The sequence below is a fragment of the Podarcis cretensis genome (assembly GCF_951804945.1).
Source record: "Podarcis cretensis genome assembly, chromosome: 10".
Lineage (NCBI taxonomy): Eukaryota > Metazoa > Chordata > Lepidosauria > Squamata > Lacertidae > Podarcis > Podarcis cretensis.
Window position 1 is genome coordinate 25695852 of NC_137179.1, and position 25522 is coordinate 25721373.

Genomic DNA, 25522 nt, shown 5'->3' on the forward strand with positions numbered 1-25522 from the left:
CGCACAGCCTTGAGGTGATGCTCACCATCCTCATCCCTTCTCCGTTCGAAACACCGCTCGCCTCCACTCAGGCCAATAGGAGGCGGCCGCTGGAGATGCAGGTGGCCGTGATTGGCTGCCGCTGTTGCCCGGGCGACGAAGGAGGAGGAGGAGGAGGAGGAGGCGGGTCCCCTCGGCGTTGCTTTCGGTCCTCCTCCTGCTTCTCGTCCGCTGGCAGCAACGAGGGCGCCCTGGGAGGCGGCATCCTTTCCGGAGGCGGAGCGGCGAGAGGGAGGGAGGCAGGGGCTTGCCTCTCGGCTGCGCGACCCCCGCTCACTCCAGAGAGCCCCCAGCGCTGCAGGGAGATGGGCTGCGGCAACTCCACCGCCACCAGCGCCGGCAGCAGAGGTGAGGGGCAAAGCGAGAGGCTGGTGGGGGTGGAGGGGGGGGCTTGGCAGCAACGCCAGGGAGGATGCTCCGAAGGGTCTTGCAGGGAAGGAGCCTGGAGGCAGGTAATGGGGGGGCTGGAGGGCAGCAAGGGAAAGAGGGCTGAGTTGTTACAGGAGGAAGGTGTCTGGGAAAGGACAGAGCAGCGAGGAGGCAGAGGAGAAGGCACGGTCTGTTCTAGAAGAAAAGGAAGATTCCCTTTGTGTGACTGTGTGTCCGGCAGGCGTCGAGGAGAGGCAGCCGCACACTTCTAGAAGTGGCTAGAAACTTCATGCCACGCTCAAGCAGCGCTGCTCTCAGACAAGGGATGCAATGCTTGATAGGGGCGTGCAGGCACTATTCACTCCTGCCTGCCTCTACCGCCCCTACTACTACTACTACTGCTACTACTACTACTACTACTACTACTACTTATTATTATTATTATTATTATTATTATTATTATTATTATTATTAATTGACGAAAATGAACAAAAAATGTGTGAGGTTCCTCCCACCCACTCCCTCACTGGAAACAGCTGAAGCTGGGAAGGAAAAGGGGGACACACACCAAGTACACAGCTGGAATGCCATTCCTGAAGCTGCTTTGCAAAAGCAGGCAAAGAAAAGGTGTCCTGCAAAGCGATGCAGCCTAATTTTTTTGGCGTGTGGAATCATACATTTCTTGGCTGACAAGTGCAGGGCTGGACTGCTGCGTGTCTATTTACTAGGCGTGTGAATAATGTTAGGAGTGCAAAGAGGCTGGCTAGAAAGAGTTATGGTCGCTTTCTGCAGCTGACCTTTCAGCATGACTTATCCTTTATTTCAAGCTCTTTTTTGTACTTGGCGGCTGATATTCCCTTCCTGAAAGGATTTGTCCTCTCCCCCCCCCGCCCCCAATAATACAAAAGGCCTTTTCTTTTCATCCACTTAAAATGCACATAACTCAGGGCGGGAACAATTGACTTTGCATTCATGCATTTGTTTTGGCACCACATCCTTGCCTCTCTGATGATGCTTCGGGTTTTCTGTCTGTGAATGGTTCTGCTTTAAATCTGTGGATGTTAAATCATGGGAAAAGTTTTTTTCTGCGTCAACATTTAACAAAAATGTGACCAGCATTCACCCCTTAGACGTTTTTGCAGCCCAGTGTCGCTTGGAGTGGTTTCCAAGAGTTGTCATCCCATTGCAGCTTGCTGGATTACTAGTGACAAGCTTCTTTTATGTTTCATGGCTGTAGAGCATTTTGCATCTATGCAGCCCTATAATCAGTCCAGGAAGCACCACATGAATGCAGAAAGTTATGCTGTTTTACGGACCCTAAGATTAGCGTACTGTTTCTTAGCCATTGGAGACAGATGTTCATACTGCTTCTTCTCTGCATATAATTTTCATTACATTTTCTGTTTTACAATTTAAGATACTCATTTTACATCCCTAATATATCAATGACTTCCCTCCTTCTCTTTCTGTGGTTCATTTTACATATCATAAATCCCTGCATATTTTACAAAAACTATACCATTCAGTATTCCATTATTGCATCCATCAAAACTTGTTTACACTGTTGAATTTATCTTAACCCTGCCAGCATTTTCAGCTGTACCCAATTATTTCCCATATATTCAACGTTTTCCAATCATCTTTAAACGTATGTTCTTCTTGTTCTCTTAGCTCATACCGCTTCTTAGTGGTCCCGAAAAACAATGTATCCAGGTGTAATTACATCATTACTACTTTCATTACATTATTATGTTTATTTCCATTGCTTTGCAAATGCTTGCAGCTGTCCAATGTTATGGATGTTTGCTAGCATTGAAGTTCCACTGAGGTCAGTGGAACTAGCTCCTAAATGCACTTTCAGTGTTGTAACACTAAGGCTGCAATCCTGCACACATTTTTTAGGAGTCTGCCACATTGAACTCAATGGAGCTTAACTTTTGTGTAGACACATTTAGGACTGTGCTCCTGGGGAAGTTGGGATGTGCCTTTGATAGTGTCTAGCGCTTAGCTTTTTGGATATACAATGTTTTCCAGTGGATAGCAATGCACATCCTAAGCACGAGTTCCCAGTAACTTCTGCCACTGTAAGATAGTCCTGGAACATAAACATTAAAAGCAAGCTGTTCTTATAAGAAGGGTTTTGCTTTGCACCTCAACAGTTTGAGGTGCATCCAGGAAATGTAATGTTGCAGGGTTATGAGTGAACTTATTTGAAGTTACTGCTCCCAGCACACAGACTGGTAGAGAGCCACTGGTCTGGGTCAGCTTTTCCCAACCTGATGTCCTCTAGATGTTTTGGGCTCCAACTTCCATTGCCCCAGCCAGCATTGACCATGGAGCTGACAAGTGTATGTACTCAGACGTAGACCCAATGGTGCTGACTCCCATGCATAGAATTGTAGCCTTGGAAACAGGAATGCTCTAGTCCTATTCATACAGTAGGGTTTACTTTCAAGTAATTATGCATAGGCCTGCACTGAATGACTATATTCTCATGAGCAAAGGTGGAGATCCCTGGGTACTCCTGCAGGAAAGCATATTTAGAATTACACTTCTTTAGTGTTCATGCCTGCCATATAGACTCAACTTCCTTTATCCAGAAGAAAATGATTTTGTCTATTGAAAATATGTGAGAAGAAATTCTGAGAGTTCTCTCTTGCTTAGACTGCATATCGCTTGTTACTGACTAAGCAAATATTTTTCCATATCCTCAGTGGAAAAAGTATTAAAAATCGGTTTGTTTTTCAAAAGGTATTTGCACCAGATGCCTAAGATTCACGCTACAGTTAGCTACTTTCACCTGAACACTCAACTATTCTGGGCTCGTTTTGTGATATCAGGTAGCACGGGCTTTGTGGTAAATAAAAACTAAAACTGAAATTAAAACTAACTGGTGCTGGGGGTGGGCGCGTTGTAATTCTGTATTTCTCTACTTGTCATCCCATTCAAGATTGCTTGTTCAGAGTAAATCCACAACAATTTCATGGCAGCGCTTTTCATTTCAAATCCTTTCTTGAGAAGAGGCATGGAGTTGTGCCTCTTGAAGGATCAAATGGTGCAAGTCTTATCTCCAGCCAAGAGTCTTGTGGCATCTTTATGACTTAACAAATTTGCTATAGCTGTATGAGTGAGGGCCTGATCTGATACTTTGTAGCAGCCCCAATCTGACCCCAGGTAATCCAGAGCTGATCCAACCTGGATCCAGGTAGATCAAGAGCAATCCAGGGCAACCTGCTGTGGCTACATGCACACTGGGTTGACCTGAATCATCCCAAATTGGTTTGGAATTTGGCCAGAGCTAGTGCACAACCCTAGGACTTGCTATGGCATAGTGATTCAAAGTCTACATCCTGAGATGCATGAAGTGCAATGGGCATGGTGGGACTGGGGCAGTGTGTCATTTGAGAGGCATTTGAGAGGCATTTTGCAAAAGTCATATGACCTTCCCCTTCCAACTGGGCAACTATGGGAAGGAGTAAAGTGGCGGTGAGCCCCATTGGCATGATCTTTTGCATATTTTCATCTTGAAGTGATATACTTCAGCTTTGTAAAGAGGGTTGTCCAGAGCTGGAGGGAAGTGAAGGGGGAGGGAAAGAAGGAAGCTCAATTTCACTTTCAGACAAAATCCTGTCCTAATGCAAGCCCAAATACTTCTGAGGCTAGCTGAGCCAAACACCTCCATATCCCAACCCAGATCTTAGATGACTCAAACTCTGGTTCTGGGTCAATAGGTCCTATGAAGGACAGGCTGGAGTGTAAGCACCTTAGTTTTGATAAGTGTCTCCCCTACAATGACCTGGATGGTACATTGTTGATGGAACAATACGACTCAGATCATCACTTACTTGGCTGAGTTGGCATTATGATCCTCATTTGGAGAGGACCATTATAACATGGACTCTGACCCCATTAGAAGAGTGACTGAAACAGACGGAAGTACTTTTTGCAAATATAAACTTGCAGTTCATTGATGTTAAATAGAGATTTTTTTATATATATATAAAAAATTACTTAGGTAAATTAAACACTGGCTGTTAAATGAGCCACAGTTCCAGGGAACAGAAAGCATTATTAACCTTAGAAAAATGCTCATGAAGCTTGCAGGTTTGCATTTGCAAACATGTTATACAATTTGCACTAATTAGCTAATAGTTAGCAGCAAGACTGAAAATTCTCATCTGGCCCAAACACAAGAGGGTGGTGATTTTTGCTACAGTGATTTGTTTATTAAATCTCAGCTGGTTTATGTATATATCAGACAAAGTAAACCACTGTTAAATTAGTGGTGCAATGGAGAACATATTGAAATTTTCATGTAATTTGCTAGGTTCCCCCGCCCCGCCTTTCTCTCCCACAATCATATTTAACCAGCTAGTGGCCTGAAGAACAGGGACGCAGGTGGCACTGTGGTCTAAACCCCTGAGCCTAGGGCTTGCTGATCAGAAGGTTGGTGGTTCAAATCCCCGTGACGGGGTGAGCTCCCGTTGCTCGGTCCCAGCTCTTGCCCACCTAGCAGTTCAAAAGCATGCCAAAGTGCAAGTATATAAATATGTACCGCTCCGGCAGGAAGGTAAACGGTGTTTCCGTGTGCTGCTCTGGTTCACCAGAAGCAGCTCAATCATGCTGGCCACATGACCCGGAAGCTGTCTGCAAACAAACGCAGGCTCCCTTGGCCTATAGAGTGAAATGCGTGCTCAACCCCAGAGTTGTCTGCGACTGGACCTAACAGTCAGGGATACCATTACCTTTAGTAGTGGCCTGAAGGCCAGATCTGACCCCTGAAGCAAATTAGCCTTATCCCCTGGCAGGCTTACAAAATTTTAATTAAGGTATGTTAAAAGTTTGCCCAAGTTTCCTAAAGAAACATTTCTTTTCAAGCTGTAAAAAAATAGAGATTTCCCACACTTTACTATTACACTTCTGCTTAGATCCTTCATGTGTAATGTCCCACCTCTGCCTGAATGCTTGTGGTCCATATCACTGAAAGTCTTGCTTCTAGAGATGGAGTCATTCTTTGATGAAAGCCCAACCATTTGTTAAGTAATGGGCAAGGTCAGTTCATTTAACTTATAGAATAAGTTGACTCCCCGGGAAATAGAAGTTGGCTACCCCTGTTTAAAAATCAGCTTATGCATTTCATTTTAAATGTGATGAATGGTGCAAATTCTCCAGAAGGTAATCATTCTGATTGCTTAAACTGGAATATTATAGGAAGCTTATATGATAAGTTCGACCATACTCATCAGTGGCTGTCACTTGCAATTTTTCAGCTGCTTTAGATATGCTGCCCACATACAAAGCACCATGAATGGTTGAGATCATGCTGGAGAGTTTGAAATTCCTTGTCATTCCCCTCCTTTCTTTTTGATAGAAGGAGAAAGACAAAGAGGAGGGCTGAAATCCCTGTTCCTAGGATCCTGACGAGATGAAGCTGTTCCTCTTCCAACTCCTGCTTTCTTCTGCAGGAATTGGTAGGAAAGCAGAGATGTTTGCATCTGACTCTGCTTTGGAACTTTCTGCTTTTGGTACTGTAAACAAACAGTGGTGCAACTGAGTGCAATTCTCTGGCAATGGATGGAACATGTTGGAGCTTGCACAGTGTGTGGTATTCAACTGAGTTTTACGCAGAGTGGACCTCTTGACAATAATGGTTGTAACTGAATCATGCTCATTAATTTCAATGTCTCTACTCTGGGCAAAACTTCGTTAAACCCACCCACCGATTCCTTCTTCAAGGTGGCCATCTCTGCATTGCCCACCCCACACATGAAAAAAGAGGACAAAGATTTGCATAAAATTGCATATGGTAATTTAAATGTATTGTTTGGGAATTGTTACTAAGGTTGCAGGTTCAATCCTAGACAGCTGCATATTCCTGCACTGTAGTGGGTTGGATTAGAAGATCCTCAGGATCCCTTCCAATTCTATGATTTGTTGTTGTTTAGTCATTTAGTCGTATCCGACTCTTCGTGACCCCATGGACCAGAGCACGCCAGGCACTCCTGTCTCCCACTGCCTCCCACAGTTTGGTCAAACTCATGTTGGTAGCTTCGAGAACACTGTCCAACCATCTTGTTCTCTGTCGTCCCCTTCTCCTTGCGCCCTCCATCTTTCCCAACATCAGGGTCTTTTCCAGGGAGTCTTCTCTTCTCATGAGGTGGCCAAAGTATTGGAGCCTCAGCTTCAGGATCTGTCCTTCCAGTGAGCACTCAGGGCTGATTTCCTTAAGAATGGATAGGTTTGATCTTCTTGCAGTCCATGGGACTCTCAAGAGTCTCCTCCAGCACCATAATTCAAAAGCATCAATTCTTCGGCGATCAGCCTTCTTTATGGTCCAGCTCTCACTTCCATACATCACTACTGGGAAAACCATAGCTTTTACTATACGGACCTTTGTTGGCAAGGTGATGTCTCTACTTTTTAAGATGCTGTCTAAATTCTATGACAGGGACCTCCTAACAACTCTCAGCACCCTTAACGAAATACAGCTTCCTGAATTATTTGGGGAAAGCCATGGCTGCTTACAGTGGCATCATAGTGCTTTAAATGTATGGTGTGAATGTGACCTTAGAAGAGGGATTAAAATAAAGGGCTTTCCTACTCATGACCACATCAGTCCTTTTTAAAACAAGCTTCTTAAGGATTGCCACTTTTTTTCTTTTTCTTTGCTGGCTCATGTATCTTCCTAGAATGCAGCTTGAGCTCTAAACATTAGCAAATGATAATGGTTATCTCCATAGAGGTATAAAGCTCCCCCTGCTGATTTTTGCAGATAAAGTGCTGTTAAAGGCAGATGATTAGCTCTTTCTGTGAGTGCTTGCCTGCCTGATGTCATCATGAATTTTGCTTAGGAAAGAACTCTCTGCAATTTAAAGCACCTGCTTAGTAAGTGTAATAATAGCTCCTGCAGGTACTCTAGGTACAATTGTGCTGCAAAGTGTTATCGATCTTCATGGATCAAGGGATAAACTATTACGCTTCCAACCCCACTAAGTTGGAAAGTTGAGCAATATCCCAACTTTCAGCCTTGGTCTTCTGCTAGGAAAAGCAAACTGAACCTTGAAGATTAGGAGGACACAGACAGGGGAGGGAACTGGGTGTTTACACTCTGAGCTGAAGGTTACATGCTGGCACAATAAGAAACCCTTTTAGTTCTAAGAAAACTTGCATTATGTATTTCCTTATTCCTGAAAGCCTAAGCAGAGGAAGTTATCTATCTATCGAATAAAGTATGCCAATACAATTGCATTACCCTGTTATGCTGACCTCGCCTTGTAAATAAACAAGAACCAGTATAACGAATGAACTAATTGAAACAAAACTAAATTCCACCAACAGGCCCTTTGGTTTCAAGTGTCATAAGCAGTGCTTCTTTCCATAAAAAGTGTTTAGGGGTACTCTCATTTTGACTCAAGAAAATCACCATTTTATAGTTCAAATTGGGAAAAATAAATACAGTAAATGGAAAAAAGTACAAAGATTCACAAAATGTTTAGGGGTATGTGTACCCCTGCGTACCCCCAGAAAAAAAGTACAGGTCATACGAATGTCCCATTATTTATTTATTTTATTTATATTTATTACATTGATTACATTTGTATATCACATTTACCTTCCAAGGATCTCAAGAGGGGTGTACATGGTTTCCGCCATCCCCATTTCATCAACACAACAACCTTGTGACACTGGGTCAGGCTAAGAGATGGTCTGCAGGTATGTGGAGCAAAGAAATAACAATTCACATGGAAAATCATAACACACACCCCAAAACATATTAAATAGAAATTCTAAATTATGCAAGTTGACTACATCTGCATATACTTACTGGAGACTTCATTCGGCTTGCAGCACTTATGGAGAAGGGATTGAAGGCAAGAAATGAGAAGAGTGAAACTCATGGGTGGTGCAAGGACCAGGAGGAGGTTGGCAGTTGTTGTCATTACAAAATATGAGGCGCATCAGGCTTATTTTGAGCTGAGTTGTGCTTCAGAAACCTGTTTTTAATGACAGGCTTTAGTTCTGGAACATAGGGGCATATGCAGAGCTCATCACTACTGAGTAACTCTTCCCAGATCCCACATACAGTAGTGTAGTGGCAAATTCGGAAGTGCTGGATCCCAAGAGTCACACACAACGAGGGGCAAACGGCTGGCTGGCAAGCCTTGGGTGTAGATAGCTTGGGAGTAAGTCTCCAGCTTGACGCTTCAAGCAGAGCATATAAGAGCAAGAATTGCAACCTTTCCCCAGAACAGCCCGTCTCCTTCCTTTCTGCATGAGTCATTGAGAGATACCTCCTAAGAAGGCAGGTAATTCTGCTGTACCAGCAGCGATGGGATGGAGTGGACCACAGGAGGCAGAGTGGAAGAAGACAGGGGCAGAATGGTGAATCATGATGCAGAGAGGCAGCTAGCAGGTACTCCAGTTGGTACAAACTTCCCCAGCCTGGTGCCCTCCAGATGTTCTGGACTACAACGACATCAGCCTCAGCCAGCATGGCACAGGTAACAGTGAAGCAGCTATTTAGGTTGCAGTCAAGCAAGGCAGTGGAAGTTGCTGAGCTCACATTTTTCATGGGAACCATTTTTGAGGAGGCTTGGGCGGGGTAGCCAATGCTATGTCTTTTAGATGTTTCAGGACTGCCATCAGCCCCAGGAAGCATGGGCAATGATCAGGGATAATGGGAACTGCACTCCAGTAATAACTAGAGGGCGCCATGTTGTCTACCCTGGTCTTGGAGGACTCCCTATCCCAGCTGATCAGCAGGTCTCTATTCTCACTCCTCTTTTATCTATGAGTGTTTTTTCACCTGGCTAGAATATATTTTGTTGGCTGGAGGATAGAGAGGGCTTTGTGTGCAGTAAGTTGCCTACTGCACTATGGTAGAATTCACATTTGTTGCTCTGTCCACATTGGCCTCTGTTTTCACCCATTACTGACATGTGGCCCCTAGAAAGTTGCCCAAAGGGGTGTGTGGCCCTCAGGCTGAAAAATGTACTAGAATGTTGGTGTCAGTACACAAGGTCCCATAGCTCAGCAAACATAGGTAAAGGTAAAGGGACCCCTGACCATTAGGTCCAGCCGTGGCCGACTCTGGGGTTGCGGTGCTCATCTCGCTTTATTGGCTGAGGGAGCCAGCGTACAGCTTCCAGGTCATGTGGCCAGCATCACTAAGCCGCTTCTGGCGAACCAGAGCAGCACACAGAAACGCCATTCACCTTCCCGCCAGAGCGGTACCTATTTATCTACTTGCACTTTGACGTGCTTTCGAACTGCTAGGTTGGCAGGAGCAGGGACTGAGCAACGGGAGCTCACCCCGTCGCGGGGATTCGAACCGCCGACCTTCTGATTGGCAAGTCCTAGGCTCTGTAGTTCAGTTTAAATTGCAGATACCGTTTGCTTTCTCCTGGCTGGAGGTGGGGCAGTTATTTGTTGAAAAACCTGGCCTATCTCCTGGCAAACCACCGGACACAGAAATCCCTACTGATAATGATTCATTAGGAGTGAGGGGGGAAGGCACTTCTCAACTTTTGAACTCAGTTTTAATTTGGAAATGATTCGGACAACATGGGATGTGCCTGTTTCTTGCTTAGGAGTGTGCCAATCAATTAAGAAATTGCTAGAAATTGTTCTTAGAGCTGATAGTTTCCTGCGAGCTGATGAAACCTACAGCTGACTCATATACTCCAAACTAAGATATAATCTGGTGTCGGAAGCATGGAAAATCATTCACTATTTTCCTGTGCAATTAGTCACTTCGATTTAAGCTGACCAAGCTTTATCTGAACCGCCCAGAGTCTCTGTCTGCATGTTTGTTAGAATGGCTGTGTGTCCTATTTCTCCATAGGACAGGCCTCTCTTTAAAGGGCTGTCTGGTTCAGAACTGGTTCAGAGATAAACGGCTATATTGAGGGAGTGCAGAGACCCTGGGGCTGCCTGCCCATCAATGCAGTTAGTACCTGGAGAGTAGACTGAACAGGCAGGGACACAGGTCACTTGGTCTTCCTTGCTGTTTTGACATATATTGCGTTTCTCTGTAAGTTACAGTAATTATTTCTAATTCTGCATCAATACATATAAATTAGCATGTGGAAATCTTAGGCAAATCTGTGAACCTTTTGTCCTGATTTGGTAATGCATTTCCTGTGTGATGTGTGCCTTTCATGGAGGGGGTGGTGATGGTGATGTAAGATGGGCAGTCCAAAGGCCCTAGACTACAAGTAAATGGTGACCGACCCCTTATATTGCCTCCTTCTCTTCTTATTTCCCCTCTGTCTGCTTCTTCTGTACAATGAAGTGGTTGTTTCTAGCATCTGATGCCAGTCAGGATGAGGAAACTGACCGAGAGCCCATCAAGGGGGGCAGATTTGTCTTGCTTTGCTTTCCAGGACCAGCCCTATCATTTGGAAGGGTGATAGAGCTGCTTCAGGTGGGGGGTTCAGTGTGGGTGGAAAGTGGCAGCTAGATGTTGGCCATGCAGCACGCCCCCCCCCATCCCTCAGCTAACCTATTGCCCTCTGGTGTAGCGGGAAATGCTGCCCCATTGACAAAGCTGGAGTAAATTTGACCTGCTAGTTCAGTCAGCTTCTGTGCATAGAATGCAAGGGGGTCCCATTGTATCTTTTTGTCATCTAAGTCAGTGTTTCCCAACCTTGGGCCTCCAGCTGTTTTTGGACTACAATTCCCATCATCCCTTGCCACTGGTCTTGCTAGTCAGGGATGATAGGAGTTGTAGTTCAAAAACAGCTGGAGGCTCAAGGTTGGGAAACACTGATCTAAGTAACCGAAGCCCAGGTCACAAATTCAAACCTAAGTTCTTACAAGATGAACTCGGTGCTGGTTATCTGGGGTTTTCCACTGTTTGGATTTGACCTGCTCTTGCTATCTTCTCCCTATTTATTTAATATTTTTTTTCTGTTTATCTCTGATATATTTTAAATCTGATGCCGCTTAGCTGCTGAATTCATTTCAACTCAAAGTAGGAACACTTTAATGAGCAGTGTGGGACAAATCTCTGGTTAATTCCACTTTAGAGTGGAATTCTTTTTTGTCTCTTTAGAATAGCTACCAACAATCCACGGGCAGCTTACCCTGCACAAGGCTGATTCATTTCAATGGAGCTAATGCAGGACTTGTCGTAGTCCAGGTCAGACTCTTTGTCTATCTAATCTGTTTTTTTAAAAAAACAACAAAACGCAACTCAAACAATTTAGTATCATCAGCAAACTTGGTTGTTCACTCCTAGCTCTACATAGTTTACAAACAAGTTAAAAAGCACAGGTCCCGATACAGATCCCCAAATGACCCTGTACTCCACTTTCTACATCTCCCCATCTGGAGAACTGTCCATTTGTCCTTACTGCCTGCTTCCTGCTACTTAACCTAATCCATAAGAGGACCTCTCCTCTTATTCCATGTCTGCTAAGCTTACTCAGGAGTCTTTGCCGAGGTGCCTTGTCAATAGTTTTTTGAAACTTCCAAGTATACTGTGGTAATCGGATCACCTCTCTCTATTGTTGTTTATACTCTCAAAGAACTCAGACATGCTGTCTCTGCTTCAGCAAGGCTTGCACTTCTTAGGATGCTTCTTTTTAAGAATATTTTCCACCAGTTTTCCCAGAAGAGATGTGAAGCTAGCTGGCCTGTAATTTTCATTATCCACCCTGGATTTCTTTTTATAAATTGGTGACTACTTTCCAGTCTTCAGGGAATCCCCATGCATAGAATATACCCACTTCCCTCAACTTTGTGCGCTCCAGATATTTTGAACTGCAACTCCCATCATCCCTCACCACTGGCCATTTTGACTGGGGCTGATGGGAGTTGTAGTCTAAAATATCTGGAGGGCACCAGGCTGGAACACATACATAGGGCTGCCTCTGAAGAAGGTTCATAAATTTCAGCTGGTGCAGAATTTGGTGACCGGGTTACTCACTGGGGCAAGAAGGTTTGAGCATATTACACAGATCCTGGTCTGACTGCACTGGCTGCCAGTTAGTTTCTGGGCCCAGTTCAAAGTGCTGATTTTGACCTATACAGTGGTACCTCGGGTTAAGTACTTAATTCGTTCTAGATGTCCGTTCTTAACCTGAAACTGTTCTTAACCTGAAGCACCACTTTAGCTAATGGGGCCTCCTGCTGCCGCCGCGTCGCCGGAGCACGATTTCTGTTCTTATCCTGAAGCAAAGTTCTTAACCTGGGTTATTTCTGGGTTAGCGGAGTGTGTAACCTGAAGCATATGTACCTTCAGGTAGCACTGTAAAGCCTTAAATGGCTCAGGACCACAATACCTCAAGGACTGCCTCTTCCCATATAAACTGACCCAGACTCTGCATTCATCATCTGAGGCCCTTCTTCATGTGCCTCCCCCACGAGAGGTCTGGACGGTGGGAACAGGAGAATGGGCCTTTTCTGCGGTGGCTCCCCATTTGTGTGGAATGCGCTCCACAGGGAGGCTTGCCTGGCACCTTCATTATACACCTTTAGGTGCCAAACGAAGACATTTCTCTTCAAACAGGCCTTTGGCTGATTGACATCTGATGCCCTTTTAAATGTGTTGTGAGAGGGGGAAGGTTATTGGTTTTTCGTTTTTTTCTTATTTTTCTTATGTTTTTTTTTCATTTTTTATACTGTAATTTTATGTTGTGAACCACCCAGAGATCTACAGATGAAGGGTGATAAACAAATTAAATGATAGATAGATGATAGATAGATAGATTGCTTCCAAAACTTTCAAGTTCATGTTAAGCCTTAAATTTAAGGTTTGGCATTATTTTTAAAAAGTGTCCAATGTCTAGCAGCACCATTCTACCCATGTCTACTCAGAAGTAAGCCCTACTGAAGTCAGTGGAGCTTACTGTCAAGTGAACAGGGTTAGGACTGCAGCAGAAGCTGTCTGTGGGCCGCTTCCCTGCAGGCTTCATTGAATGACATTTCAGCAGCAATAAAACAGCCTTTCATAACAGGGTAGGAAGAAGGAGGTCATCCTTATTTGATTCCTGCCTTCTGTGCATTTAGTGGCTGAGTGAGTCATGAACAGGGAGCTGCTGATATGATGGGGAATAAAGTGTGGTGTTTGTTGTTGCCTTCCATTCTGCTTTTTTTGGATTCTTCGTATATTTTTTATATGCCTGCCTTTCGTAGGATGTATTAATAACAGATGTTTTCTAACTAATTGGCAATAAAAATGTTACAAGATTTAAAATGGTTCCAAGTTCAATCTTGGGAGGGGATCGATGTCACTATGATAATCAAACTGATCTTTAAATGCAGTGGCTAAGAAAGATACGTCTTAGTGGAATAAGCTTGGAGATTCACATTTGGGTTAGGGCCTGCTATTGCTGGCACCAGTTTAACAGCCCTGCTGTCACCCAGCTCTTTAGCACGCCTGACACCAATATCTTAGAAATGATGGAAGTGGAAATTTAAGGGGTGCATTTCTGTTCATTAGTGGTCTCTTCATGATTTATGTGGATTTCCCCCCCCCCCCAATTTGGTTGTGTACTTTTTGATGTTTTGTTTATGATTTATGACTAGTCTTGCTACGTTTGTAGTTATGTAATTTTTTATGTGTTGTAAGCCGCTTTGCACATGGTTTAACCTTTTAACAAATAAATGACGGATTGAACAAGTGATACCAAATTTCTACACCCAACCTTCATTTTGCTCTTTCCATTCTAGATACTGCAGGAACAGCAATAGATGTGTAAGTATATATCTTTTGCATTGTCTATAAAATATTTTGAATTATCAAATGATTACCAGAGCCAGTAACCATCTCATGATAGCTTCTAACCAGGGTTGGCAGGTTTTAAGTAAAGCTTCCGTTGTAACCTTCTTACTTGGGAGCAGGCTCCATTGAATTCAAGAAATCTTGAAGTCTCTGGGCAGATGGGGATATGATAGCTGGTGAAAAAGTTGTCCATGCTTGAAGGTCCACAGGACCCCTCCCCACACAGGCTCACCACGATGCACTCCGTAAGGCGGACATGACTGGCCCCCTTCCTGCACTGACCAAACAAAGAGAGGGTAGTGGGTTGCGACTGTGGCATGCATCAGTTGTGGAGGTGGGGTTACCCTCAGTGTGTGTCCCCACCACAATTATTTCAGCATGTGGAAGGTGTGTGTTGAATGAACCTGCCTTCTGTTTTTTCTGCACCTGAAGAAAAACCCAGCTTGCCTTATTTTATTAATGCTCGCATTAAATCACCGAAGCAAATTTGTTAGTATCTGTTTGAAAGGCTTTTCTGTCTTGCTGGGCATGAGTAGTGTGCTTGCAAAAGAAATCACATTGCATTGGGCTGTGGTTCTGCTTTCGCCTGCCTGCTGCCTGGACCTCAGTATTCCTAGCTGTTGATTCAGGATTATTTGTTTGTTTGCTGCATTTATGTCCCATTTTTTTCTGCAAAGAGTTTAAGGTGGCATGTATTTTTCACACCTCCCTTGTTTCATCCCCACAACGACTTTGCGAGGTAGGTTAGGCTGAGAGTGAGTGGCAGGCCCAAGGTCACTCAGCGAGTTTCATAGCTGGGGGGGAGGGAATTTGAACCCTCCCAGTTTGACACCCTACACCGCACTGGCTGTATCATTTTCATCACCTCGTATCACCGCAGACGCAACCACTTCGGAACCTGGAAATTATTCTCCGTGTGGGTGGCCAAGTGAGAAAGCAGAAGGGATCCTTGCGCCTTTCACAGTTGTCCACATAAGGGAATTTCAGTGGCTTGCATGTCCAGAAACACCTGTTGAAATCTCATTTTCTACACCACCGTGAAATTTTCAGGTGCCAAGTGCATAAACAACTCCTGCTGAAATTCCCTCTCTGCCTGCTGTGCTTTCTCTTGGGGCTCCTTAATTAATAGAGCAGATGTTAAGTGGATGATGAAAGCAGTGGGGTGGTTAAGGAGGAGCAGCTGGACTGCAATAAAACCACAAGTCCCGGGTAGCTAATTATAGCAGTAATGAGTGTCCTGGATCCATCATTCTAGGAGCTTTTTCTAAGAGTCAGTCACCAGGCAGGAAGGAACGATGAAGTATGTAGATGTATAAAATACTAGTTTGCCACCTTTTTGTAGACGGGAGCTTTCCATAGCTGCACAACAATAGGTGAAGCCTTTGCTGATGTGGAAATGCAGTGAAGGGAAGATGGCCTGCACCTGTTGAATTCTACCTGTTGTGTTAAAGGTACAGAGCCTCTGTTCTTTTTTTCTTTTTTCTTTTGAAGAAACAAAGCATCAACGCCATTTTAAAAAAATGCATTAAAGAAATTGTGTCAATAGTAGCTTTCCAGGCCCATCAACTTACTTACAAATACGTTTACATTTAAGCATTATGGTAGCTGACAACCTTATAGATTTGGATGAGGTCATTCAGATTTGCAACTTTGGGGGGTTTGAATGTATTGAGTTGTATCCTGTGTTGGCCTTACTTAGAATAGACCTGTTGAAATCAATGGACATGATTAACTTTCGTCTATTGCATATGTAAGTACTTTAATATAAGACTTAATTTTAAAGTGTTTTAAGAGATGATTGAGTGATTGATTGATTGATTGATTGATTGATTGATTGATTGATTACCCCACTCATTCTGTTGCCTCAACCACTTGGGATGGCTTCCAGCATGAAAACACAATAAAACATTAAACATTATAAACCTCCCTATACAGGAGTGCATTTAGATGTCTTCTGAAGGTTGCAAACTTATCTCCTTGACATCTGATGGGAGGGCGTTCCACAGAGCTGGTGCCACTGCTGAGAAGGCCCTTTGCTTGGTTCTCTCTAACCTCACCTCTTGCAGTGAGGGAACCGCCAGGAGCTCCTCGGAGTTGAGCTCTCAGTGTCCGGGCTGAAACATGTGGGTAGAGATGCTCCTTCAGGTTTACAGGGGCATGGCTGTTTAGGGCTTTAAAGGTCAGCATCAACACTTTGAATTGTGCTTGGAAATGTACTGGGAGCCAATGTAGGTCTTTCAGGACTGGTGTTATATGGTCTCAACAGAAGCTAGAGATCTTGTGGGTGGTACTGCTGTCTCCCACATAGTTCTTTGCCACTGCATGATTTTCAGAAGCAACATGAATACTGGAGCATAAGCAAATATATAAAAATGTTGCTTTTCATGCATGACCTATGCAGGTGGCAAACTTTACTATTGTGTGTTACAAGAACATTCCTTGTACAGCGTACAGCTTGATGTTTAGCTGTTTGTTTATATTATGTTGGAAGACACCCAGAGCGGAGCAAACCTTTCAGATGGATGGGGTATAAATAAATTATTATTATTATTATTATTAAACTTCCAAAAATGTTTGACAACCAAGGCGTGGCTTCCGATTGGCTGCAGAAGCTTCCTCTACTCAATCGGAATCCACACCGGACGTTCGGCTTCCAAAGAACATTTGCAAACTGAAACACTCACTTCCAGGTTTGTGGCGTTTGGAAGCCATAACGTTTGAGTTGCAAGGTGTTCAGGATCCAAGGTACGACTGTATTTGAAACTAAAAACAAGAAGCTTTAACACTGCCATTGAATTGTTTCTATTTCTGAAGGGCTCTGGACTAAGAATTTTTGGACTGAATCAAAGAAAGGCACATTTGTGGAATGCACCAAGGGATATTTAATGACCTCATAAAGTACATGGGACCTCAAAGCTTGCCAGAGACAATAGAGCCTGAAATATTAGAGGGAAAACAGAAAAGCCGAAAAGCCCTGATTGTTAACTTCTTCCTTCTCAGTGGAGACTAGCAGGGTGGAAGGCAGAGATGCCAACAGGTAGTGGAGCCAGCATGTCCAGTGGTTAGGGATGATGGGTATTTTAGTTTAGCAACATTTTGAGAGCCAGAAGTCCCCTCCTCCTGCCCTAAAACTTTCAAATTCCAGAAATAGCCTGTGACCAGAAATGGCAGTAATAAACTTTTGAGGAGGGGTGGCTTTCCCCAGATAGAGATAGCAATGTGAGTGGCAGTTCTGCTTCCAGAAATGTTGCAAACGGATATTGCATGTAAGCTAATGGAACTTTGAAAGTTAATAGCGGCCAACTTGTTTTTTGTAATTTTAATTTGCTTTAAGCTTCTTAAAATATTGTGTTTAATATTACTGTGTTTTAATTGTTGTAACACACCCTCGTACCTTAGGGAGAAGGGCAGGTAATAAATTGTAGTAGTAGTAATTATTAATGTGTATGGTGATGACAATAATAATAACTTTATTATTTGTACCCCACCCATCTGACTGGGTTGCCCCAGCCACTCCGGGCAGCTTCCAACAAATATAAAAGCATAATAAAATGTCAAACATTAAAAACTTCCCCATACAATGCTGCCTTCAGATGTCTTCTAAAAGTTGTATAGTTATTTATCTCTTTGACATCTGATGTGAGGGTGCTCCAATAGCCGCACATCATAGCAACCAGAATTGTGATTTTGTTAAAGTAGTCTTTACAGTCGAGAGCTTTCAACTTTGCAGTTTAGGAATTCATGAGAATGCTTTGCCTCCTGCTGGGAACAAATAGATCAGCCCTGCCAGATGTTTTGGACGGCAGCTCCCATTACCCCCAGCCCACACAAGCTATCAGTATTCGCTAAGGTATTTCTTGAGTGTTTAGACATTCACAAAATCTGACTGGGATTGTTGACGGACGCATGTGAATACCGAACTTCCCCAAAGTTTGGAGATTGGCTGTAATATATAAACCGCCACAGTAATAATTCCTACATTAGTTATCTCTGGAGAGGAGAACCCTATGCAGAAATGTTCCCCAAGGACTCATGTTCACAAACCTCCCCTTTTTGTCCTTCATTCAGTGCTTCTCTGCAGGCCTTGAGGCCCGTGGCAAAGTTATGGTGGTGTTCATGTGTCCTGTTTCATCATGGACAGTCCTCTATTTGAAGGGCTGCCTGAGAAAGGAAGGCAGGGGCACTGAAGTTACCCATCAAAAGTATAACCTCCACTGTAGTGAAAAGTACTACATTTCTATTTAAATTACAGTGGTACCTCTGGAATTACGTACTTAATTCGTTCCGGAGGTCCATTCTTAACTTGAAACTGTTCTTAATCTGAAGCTAATGGGGCCTCCCGCTGCCGCCACATGATTTCTGTTCCTATCCTGAATTAAAGTTCTTAACCTGAGGTACTATTTCTGGGTTAGCAGAGTCTGTAACCTGAACCGTATGTAACCTGAAGCGTATGCAACCTGAGGTACCATTGTATAGTCATCATTTCTGGGGTAAGAGCCTGGGCAGTGTGTGGAGGTTCTGGGCTGCCCAGACGACAAGACCCCCTTCTCAGTCTCACTGATGTGGTCCAAAGGAAAACAGAGCAGTACGTTTGACATCCTCTTAGCTGCAGGAGTTGCTGGAAGGAGATTACAGTTCCTCTTTTTTGGCGAGGCATATGCGACATCCCCCTCATAAAGTGCCCTCTAGTGAGCTCCTCCTCTGTTGCTAAGCCCCCTTGGCTTGCTTGGCTGCAGCTGCACTCTGAGCAACACCCCCAAGGACTTCCAGATGTTTGAGAGCCTCACTATGTTTCAACGTCCACAACAGTCCAGAGTCCTACTGCATCAGGGGCCTTGAGGGAAATGCCTGGAGCCTGGAGCTGCTTGGGGCAGCTATGACATTCTCCTATTTCTGTCAGCAGAAGGCTCAATGAAGTAGGAGAATGAGTCATTGGCAAATACAGTCAAACCTTGGTTGTCGAACGTAATCCGTTCCGGAAGACCGTTTGACTTCCGAAACGTTCGACAACAGAGGCGCATTTACTTCCAGGTTTTCGGCATTTGGGAGCTGAAACGTACAATAATGGAGGTGCTCAGGAACCGAGGTTTGACTGTAGAAGTTTAGCTATCGACAGAAAGGGTTGGGTGGGGAATCTAAACCCGAGTTTCGACAATCTATTTTGTCATTTATGTCGTTGCAGAACAGAAGAGTCAGTGTCAGAAGATGACAAGAGGAGGTATGTTGCTGTGGATTGGGATGAAGTTGTACGATCCAAAATGGATTTCCATTTCATGAGGAAAGAACACAGGGAAAGGGATGGTTTTTAGGTTATTATCCCAAATCAACAACTGTATTTTGGTTTAGTTGCATGAGCAGAGATTCCTAGGGAGTTTAGCTGCACGCGCCCCCCCCCCCCCAATATATTGTTGTCATCTCAACCTCTGCTTTACCCCCTGATGCTGGGAAACAGTCATAGCACAGAAGCAAATTAAGGACCTTTCTTAGAGTAAACAATGATGCATAGAAGGCCTGTGAGAGGCCACATTCTTTAAACAGAATGTTTGATGGAAGACTGCTGAAGGTTATTCAAAGAGACTCTTAAGAGGGGAAGCTACAGGGTTAGAGCCCTTCCCCCAATTAGCTGAGCCTCCCTCCGCATGTTGATCAGGCAAACAAGATGGCTGCGCTAGTGAACCGTCAATTGGTAATAGTCAATTGATCGGTTGGTGCAGTCCGTTTTCTATGACCAGCTGCACAATCTGGCTTGCTATGCCTTGAGAGCTGAAGTCTGCTGTAGATGGAGAAACTGAGCTACTTTCTTGAGAGAGGGAGAGTTGAGGCTGAGAAGAAAGAGGCTGAGCCTTAAATAGTGATCTGCTTCTGCCATTCTGTATAACATTCAAGAACTGCGTCTTATCTGTATTGTTGGGATCCATTTTGAATTTATATAATAATAATAATTTTTTATTTATACCCTGCCCATCTGGCTGGGTTTCCCCAGCCACTCTGGGCGGCTTCCAACCGAATATTAAAAACAATACAGTGTCAAACATTAAAAACTTCCCTAAACAGGGCCACCTTCAGTTGTCTTTTAAAAGTAAAATAGTTGTTTAATTTTTAATTTAATTTAATTTTTAATGCAATACTGGATCACCTTGAGCAAGGGGTTGATCCCAAACAGGCAAAACGGAGACTGGAGCAAGCAGATTGCTTAGAATCATAGAATCGTGGAAATTGGAAGGGACCCCAGATATCAGCTAGTCCAACCCTCAGCTAAGGATTCCTTGACAGATGGCCACCCAACCTCTGCTTAAAAACCTCCAATGAAGGAGAGTCCACCACCTTCTGAGGGAGTTTCTTCCACTTTCAAACAGCTCTTACCACCAGAAAGTTCCTCCTAATGTTTAGTTGGAGTCTTCTTGTAATTTGAATCCATTGGTTTGGGTCCTACCCTCCAGAGCAGCAGAAAACAAGCTTGCTCCATCTTCCATGTGGCAGCCCTCTAGATCAGTGTTTCCCAACCTTGGGCCTCCAGCTGTTTTTGAACTACAATTCCCATCATCCCTGACCACTGGTCTTGCTAGCTAGGGATGATGGGAGTTGTAGTCCAAAAACAGCTGGAGGCCCAAGGTTGGGAAACACTGCTCTAGATACTTGAAGACTCCTATCATATCTCATCCGAAAAGCTGCATGATCTAGCATATTGAATTTTATCTCTGCAATGAACACGCAAAGTCACCTAAAGCAAGCTACTCCCTTCCACTCTCTGTCTCCCCCCTCTTACATGATGGATGGTAATAATGCTAACTTAGGTTACTGGGTTGTTGTACTGATTGTAACCAGCTAACACATGTGAAATGCTTTCAACACTTGAAAAGACCTATACAAATGTTAAAGTATTTAATTTTGCTACTATTAGTATTAGGTATACTCTCAGTTTAAGTTATGGTTTTCATGTCGGTGTTTTTCCATTCCATTAAGGAACTATGGAGGTGTTTATGTCGGTCTCCCAGCTGATGCGGCTACCAAGATTTCCACCCAGTCAAAGACGGCATCTCAAGGTACTTCTTAAAAAGGTGTGTGCTTTTAGTGTTTCCAGTGTGCTAGCATCTCTAATTTATCATAGCGCTAAGATAGTTGTTTTGGTGTTTGAAACTGTTAACCAATTAGAAGCCATTTGGTATATAAGCAGCAAACAAACAAACAAACAAACAAGGCAGCTATGTTCACTGCTTAGATTGTTTAAATCAGTTTGGTGAAGGCTGTATTAGATGATCACTTCTGTTCAATGACTACCAAGCACTGTAGCATCTGAGAGGGTCCTTCCCAAAGCCTAGTTAGCGCTCTCCCAGCTTTAGGAAGGAGGGCTCTAGGACCCTGCCAGAGCCTCACACCTCCTTCCCAAAACCCAGTGCCCACTTAGCCAGCTTTGAGAAAGCAGTGTGAGGGCTGGGGGAGGACATCAGATTTTGGCCTCACTCCCCCCATCCCACATGACAAGGGTTCCATGTACTCTCTGAAAAGTTGGGCCGTACTAATATAGTTTTAACACCATTTGATATGCTGGAGTGGGGGTGAGGAACCTCTTTCAGCCTGAGGGCTGCATTCCAACATGGGCAACCTTGGGGGGGGGGGGGCACAGTGTGTGGGGCCAGAGACAAGAGTGAGCAGAGCAACAGATGTGTCTTTTATCTTTGTTCAGTAGTCCACATTTGTTCTATGCAAAATTCAGAGATTTCTAAACACACACACATCCATTCTCCATCAAAGTCAGCAGGAGCCATTAATCACAGTTCAAGGACATATTCCAGCCAGGCAAAAACACTTGTGCACTAGCACAGAGTAGGGCTGGTGAGGTGTGTAGCCTGAGGAAAGTCCTGAGGGCTGGACAGAGATGCTTGAAGGGCCTGGGCCTGAGGTTTCCCATCTCTGCTCTTGAATGCCTATGACCTCATAGTAATTGCCCCATGTACAGTATATGCATGCTTCCTGCATCACCACTGTGAGTCTTCAATCTGCTTCCTTTAATTTGTATCTGGTTAAGTTTTACATATGGGTGACCATGACAAATGGGGTTTGCCAAATTTCCCCCTAGCAGAGTTTGCCAGCTAGAAAAGCATGATGTAAATAAAACAAATAAACTACTAAATGTGTTAGGGCTGTACAGTGGTACCTCGGTTTTCAAATGTCCTGGAAGCTGAACGTTTCGGTTTTTGAATGCCAAACAACCAGAAGTAAATGCTTCCGTTTTCGAACGCGCCTCAGAAGTTGAATGGCTTCCGCTGCGTGGACATGTTATTTCCCCCTGTTTTCTGTAGACCGCCCTTTGCGACTCAGTTTTCAAACGTTTCGGAAGTCGAGCAGTCCTCCGGAAGGGATTACATTTGAAAACCAAGGTACCATTGTAACTGTATCAAATGTGAACCTTCAGGCCATTGTTACTTCAATCACAACTGGCCCACTTGCAATAGAAAGTTCTTTCACCCCCTGGATTATGTTCCTTATTACTCATGCAACATTTCTCTCCCAATCAGTTATCTGCGTAGACCATTCTTCGCAATGGAATCCAGAGCTGCCTTTCGGCTGAAGATTTGCATAGCCAGAAGCATGAAGCCACCAAGAGCTTCTTGGCAGTGAAAGTTAAAATGACAGATCAAGAAGCTGGATGCTCAAAATGGAACTGAAGCATAGGACTGTGATTTATGGATCTTTTTGATATCCTCCAGTCAGCGTTAACTAACAGATATATGATGGGTATTTCTGCACAAAAAGCTGACGCTGTTGATCGCCAGCACTTTGGGCCATACTACAGAGTCTACGGATGACAATAGGTCTGTTTTTTTCATTTGGCTACTTTTGATAGCTTTTATATAACAAGACCATTACTACTGTTCACGCAAGTGTTCCTAGGCTAAGGTTAGTGCAAATGAACTATTGATTTACTCCAGAGTAATATATTTGAGTAATATATGCAGGCTACTGCTGTGGGAAATAGGACTTAGATACCAATAGGCATTGTCAGCTATTTCTAATTACAAACTACTTTTATACTGTTAACCTGCCACTGATGGTGACATGTCACTTTTTAGAAGTGTAGGAATTGTTCAGGAAAAATTATTTTGCCAGAAATATATTCAATGAGTTGCCAGCCTACTTACTACCTACTAACGAACTGTCATTTATTTCAGTAAGATGCTAACTTGCCTACCTACCTTTTTTCATTTTGTTTTAGTGGCTGAAAATAACCTCTACTTTTACCAAACAATCATGTGCTGTGTGTTTCATTTTGCATACAGATAATAATGATATATGTAAAAAAAATTTTTTTAAAAAAAATGAACAGAAGACAATGGCAGGAAGGAGCTTGCAAGTGTTGTAGCAAGGCAAATGCTACTCATTTCTTATAATGAATTTCCATGTAAGTCCTATTGAACTAAATGGCACCTGTTCAGCCACAGTCCTTGATGGGCCGTATTCAGCGCAAAGCTTTATAGAGGCGATCAAACCTCGAGTTCTGCCCTCCTCTTAAATCTGGACGTGTTCTGATCAGCATCAGAGTTGGTATCTTAATCTTGTTAATGGCAACATTTCATTATGTGAAACTTCATCCCAGCATTTCATTCCAACCTCTGCCTTTTATATATCATCCCGTTATATGTTTCCAAACGCAGTTAACTTCATACTGGTGATCTTTCAGTGTAGCACCACTCAGTGTTTCTGCATGGCTGAATATGATGTATTAAATTATTGAAGCATTTTTGCATAACTCTTGTGCTGTCCTTTCTGTTTTGAAGATGGCACCTGCCCCACCAGCTCACTCCCATCGTACTCATGATAATTCTGAAATGACCTGATGGACTGCAGTGCTGTGGACCACTTAGTGAATCATGAGCACATACACAGGGCAGGAGTCTAAAGAGATTGAGCTGTAGGGCCACTGTATGACGCGAATAGGTGTTGCACATTATAGACAACTGCCTTAAACCAAGCCATCTATTCCAGTGTTGTCTCTTCTGACTGGCAACAGCTTTCCAGGCTCTCAGGGAATTAAGTCTTCCATGTGGCAGTTTATTGTGGACTCAGTTCTGCTCATGCATACAATTTCCCCCCATATCATCCACACGACATCCTCATGAAAATGCCACCCCATATCCCTCCCCACTCAGCGATCGTGTCAACAGCCTGAGCCATTTGAATGTTCCAGAGGTCGACCAGGGCTTTGACCGGAAAACCAGTCATATCAGCACCCTGCTAACCACAATTCCCAGGGTTATTTTGAGGAAGCCATGACTGTTTAAAGTGGCATGACACTGTTTTAAATGTATTATACAGATGGGGCCTTATTAATTGTAAGTGCAGTCTGGTCATAAATTGCCAGGATGAAATAACTTTTGCTGTTTTGTGAAAAAGGCTGCTGTGGAATGTCAGGCGGAAGGAAGCCTTTAACCAGGGGCTTTTCTTTTAAAGGGGAGATTCTCTCACACCAGGGAGCAGAACATGCCAGTCATAAATCATGCATTTCCAGTGTTGTGGAGAGTTTATCTTCCGCACTTTCCCATACATTTTTACTATCTAGATAACACTTGCTTTTTGGGAGACACCAAAGAAGATCTCAATGTACAAAGAATTTTTGATTTACAGAAATACAGAAGCAATGCCATATTTTAAGTAGTATCCCTCAAAGTGCTTTACAAGGAAGGCCAAACTCCCTAAGGCAGACAGTCCTTTGTCTCCCAGTCATACTGTCTGTGGCGCAAAGAGGAAGTTTAATCCTAGTTATAGGTTCTGGAACAAGGATTATGTTAGAAATGCCAGAATATGCAATGTTCTTTGAAGGTTTATGGTCTAAAATGCCACCCCTAATGCAACTCTCTGTCTCTTGTTAACCACTGTTCACTTTCAATGTTGTCTTTGAATTTCTGTCAAATAAGGAATCTCTCTCCCCCCCCCCCCCGCCGCCCTGCTCTTGAAGTCTCCATTACTGGCTTTCTTAATCTTGAAGATATGGATATTTTGAAGTTCAATTCTGGGGAAGAAGATGGGCAGAGATGAGGGGAAATCTTACTGCATGTAGAAATGGGTACTGTCTACATTCTCTGGATCAGTCTCAAACCCATCATGTCTCTACTTGCAGCCTCTTTCTGCTCCAGCCTCTGCTTCCTAGTCCTTGTGACAAACAGACCCTAGTAATGATAATGGTAAACATCAACAATTCTGGAAATGGAGGGTAGTGCTACACGTGCAGTCTCTTCCTGTCACACCCAGTTGCCCAGGAAGGATGCAGACATCATGCACTCATGCACAAAACCAATGGACATTAAAAAAAATTATTTTTGGAACCACGCTCAACAGGGCAACTGGAGATTCATACACACAAAGCCAGTCATACCTGTTAAACGCTAT

The 25522-nt window shown here is 43.7% G+C and overlaps 1 protein-coding gene and 1 long non-coding RNA gene across 3 annotated transcripts in view; both read left to right on the top strand.

Annotated features, from left to right (window-relative positions):
• Positions 1 to 25522, top strand: part of LOC307225437 — a 187449-nt gene that overhangs the window by 2190 nt on the left and 159737 nt on the right. The gene's annotated exons all lie outside the window — the stretch shown is intronic.
• LOC307225292 (overexpressed in colon carcinoma 1 protein) lies at positions 177 to 23885 on the top strand. 2 transcript variants are annotated; one of them, XR_013842826.1, is made up of 5 exons: positions 177 to 387; positions 14086 to 14110; positions 15480 to 15588; positions 19320 to 19355; positions 21101 to 21195. XR_013842826.1 is itself a non-coding variant. In XM_079993236.1 (5 exons), the coding sequence occupies exons 1-5, from the start codon at positions 345 to 347 to the stop codon at positions 22704 to 22706; spliced, it is 237 nt and encodes a 78-aa protein (XP_079849362.1). In that variant the 5' UTR covers positions 177 to 344; the 3' UTR covers positions 22707 to 23885. The 2 variants fall into 2 exon arrangements, 1 of the variants encoding a protein (XP_079849362.1); XM_079993236.1 differs by lacking the exon at positions 15480 to 15588 and adding an exon at positions 22654 to 23885 and having other exon boundaries at positions 21101 to 21180.

Bases quoted from the DNA above. Each gene is read 5' to 3' on its own strand.
- LOC307225292 (XM_079993236.1), top strand. From the start codon at position 345: ATGGGCTGCGGCAACTCCACCGCCACCAGCGCCGGCAGCAGAG. The intron at 14,111-19,319 runs GTAAGTATATAT...ATGTCGTTGCAG, and splicing joins GCAGGAACAGCAATAGATGT to AACAGAAGAGTCAGTGTCAG. The intron at 21,181-22,653 runs GTACTTCTTAAA...TCTCCCAATCAG, and splicing joins GTCAAAGACGGCATCTCAAG to TTATCTGCGTAGACCATTCT.